This window comes from Propithecus coquereli, unplaced genomic scaffold, assembly GCF_000956105.1.
Source record: "Propithecus coquereli isolate 6110/MARCELLA unplaced genomic scaffold, Pcoq_1.0 Scaffold15, whole genome shotgun sequence".
NCBI classification, from domain to species: Eukaryota; Metazoa; Chordata; class Mammalia; order Primates; family Indriidae; genus Propithecus; species Propithecus coquereli.
This window is the reverse complement of record NW_012139413.1, coordinates 6,229,226-6,230,435: the sequence shown is the minus strand read 5'-3', so window position 1 is coordinate 6,230,435 and position 1,210 is coordinate 6,229,226. Positions and strand designations below refer to the sequence as shown.

At 28.5% G+C, this 1,210-nt stretch overlaps 1 protein-coding gene across 1 annotated transcript in view; it reads right to left on the bottom strand.

Moving 5' to 3' along the window:
• ECT2 (epithelial cell transforming 2) overlaps positions 1 to 1,210 on the bottom strand; it is an 80,325-nt gene that overhangs the window by 48,968 nt on the left and 30,147 nt on the right. The window contains exon 12 of the mRNA XM_012640169.1: positions 1,062 to 1,181. Within this exon, the coding sequence (XP_012495623.1) occupies positions 1,062 to 1,181 (120 nt within the window). The remainder of the gene's footprint in view (positions 1 to 1,061; positions 1,182 to 1,210) is intronic.

The window sequence follows — 1,210 nt, the reverse complement described above, 5'->3', positions numbered from 1 at the left end:
AGAATACCTAACTAAATGAGTGACATAAATTCAAATTGATACATAAGTTGGTGGCAGAACACCAAGATGAAAATCTACTTGACTTTTCAACTCTATTTTTGTGCCTCTCATTGATTTGAATAAAACAAAAAATATTTCAAAAGTACTTCCCTCTCCAATTGTTCAGAATCCTAACTGTAAACAAAGACAAACTAGCTTGAAACTTTGTAGCTTCTTAAACTTTTTGAACAAATAAAGATTCCCTTAGAGTTCCCTTTAGATTTAGAAATTAACTGAAACATGATCAAAGATTTTGATAAAATACAAAATGTAAGCAATTGGTAAGTTGCATTTTTACTAACTTATAGAGCTTCTATATTTTTGTTTATAATGTTCACTAAAATGAAAAAAGCAATTTAATGTGCTTGAACATATTCTGTAATTTAGATTTTTTTATCGAATGTAGAATAAACATTTACATAGGTTATTTTGAGGAGAAAACTGATAAATTTAAGTACCACATAGAAAAAATAAGAGGATATAAAGCTAAATTACTTTCTAAGTCAGTAGTTTAAGAGTTGAGCTACACTTGTCCAAAAATTACTTTATTATAAGAGATTGACCCTAGAAATCATGGCTCTTTCATCAAAGAAAAATTATTAAAAAGATAGCATTGTTTTGTATGGTTTTGACATTTATCTGCCTATAAATGGAGAATAGAATAAATGGCCTTTAAGTCCATTACAGCTTTAGAGTTTTTTGAGCAAGTCAAAACAAATATATACAACCAAAGAGTAATAACAGTAGGAACATAAGAAAAATAGTACTAGAATCACGTCTCTATAGAAAAGACTTCATAAGGTCTTAATTCCTAATTTTTAGCATTAATTGAAATAAAAAAGTAGGCAAACAACAAACATTAATAAGGCACTGGAACAAAGGGACAAATGATTCAAAGGAATAAATGAAGAAGTAAGAAGTTTTAGGTACAAAACTTATTTAGCTAATCAGAAGTACCTGAAAGATAATAAATACACACAATCCAAAAAAAATTACTATCAACCTAATATATGTAAATTTACCTTTATCTTAGTATGTACATCAAAGATATCTGGGATGCTCCCAAAAATAGTCTTAATCTCTTCTGGTGCAAGAATAGGCCCACCACGTTGTCCTTCCTCTTCCAATGGTACCTGAAATAACTAAATGAGAAAAAACACTAATTTAAGTA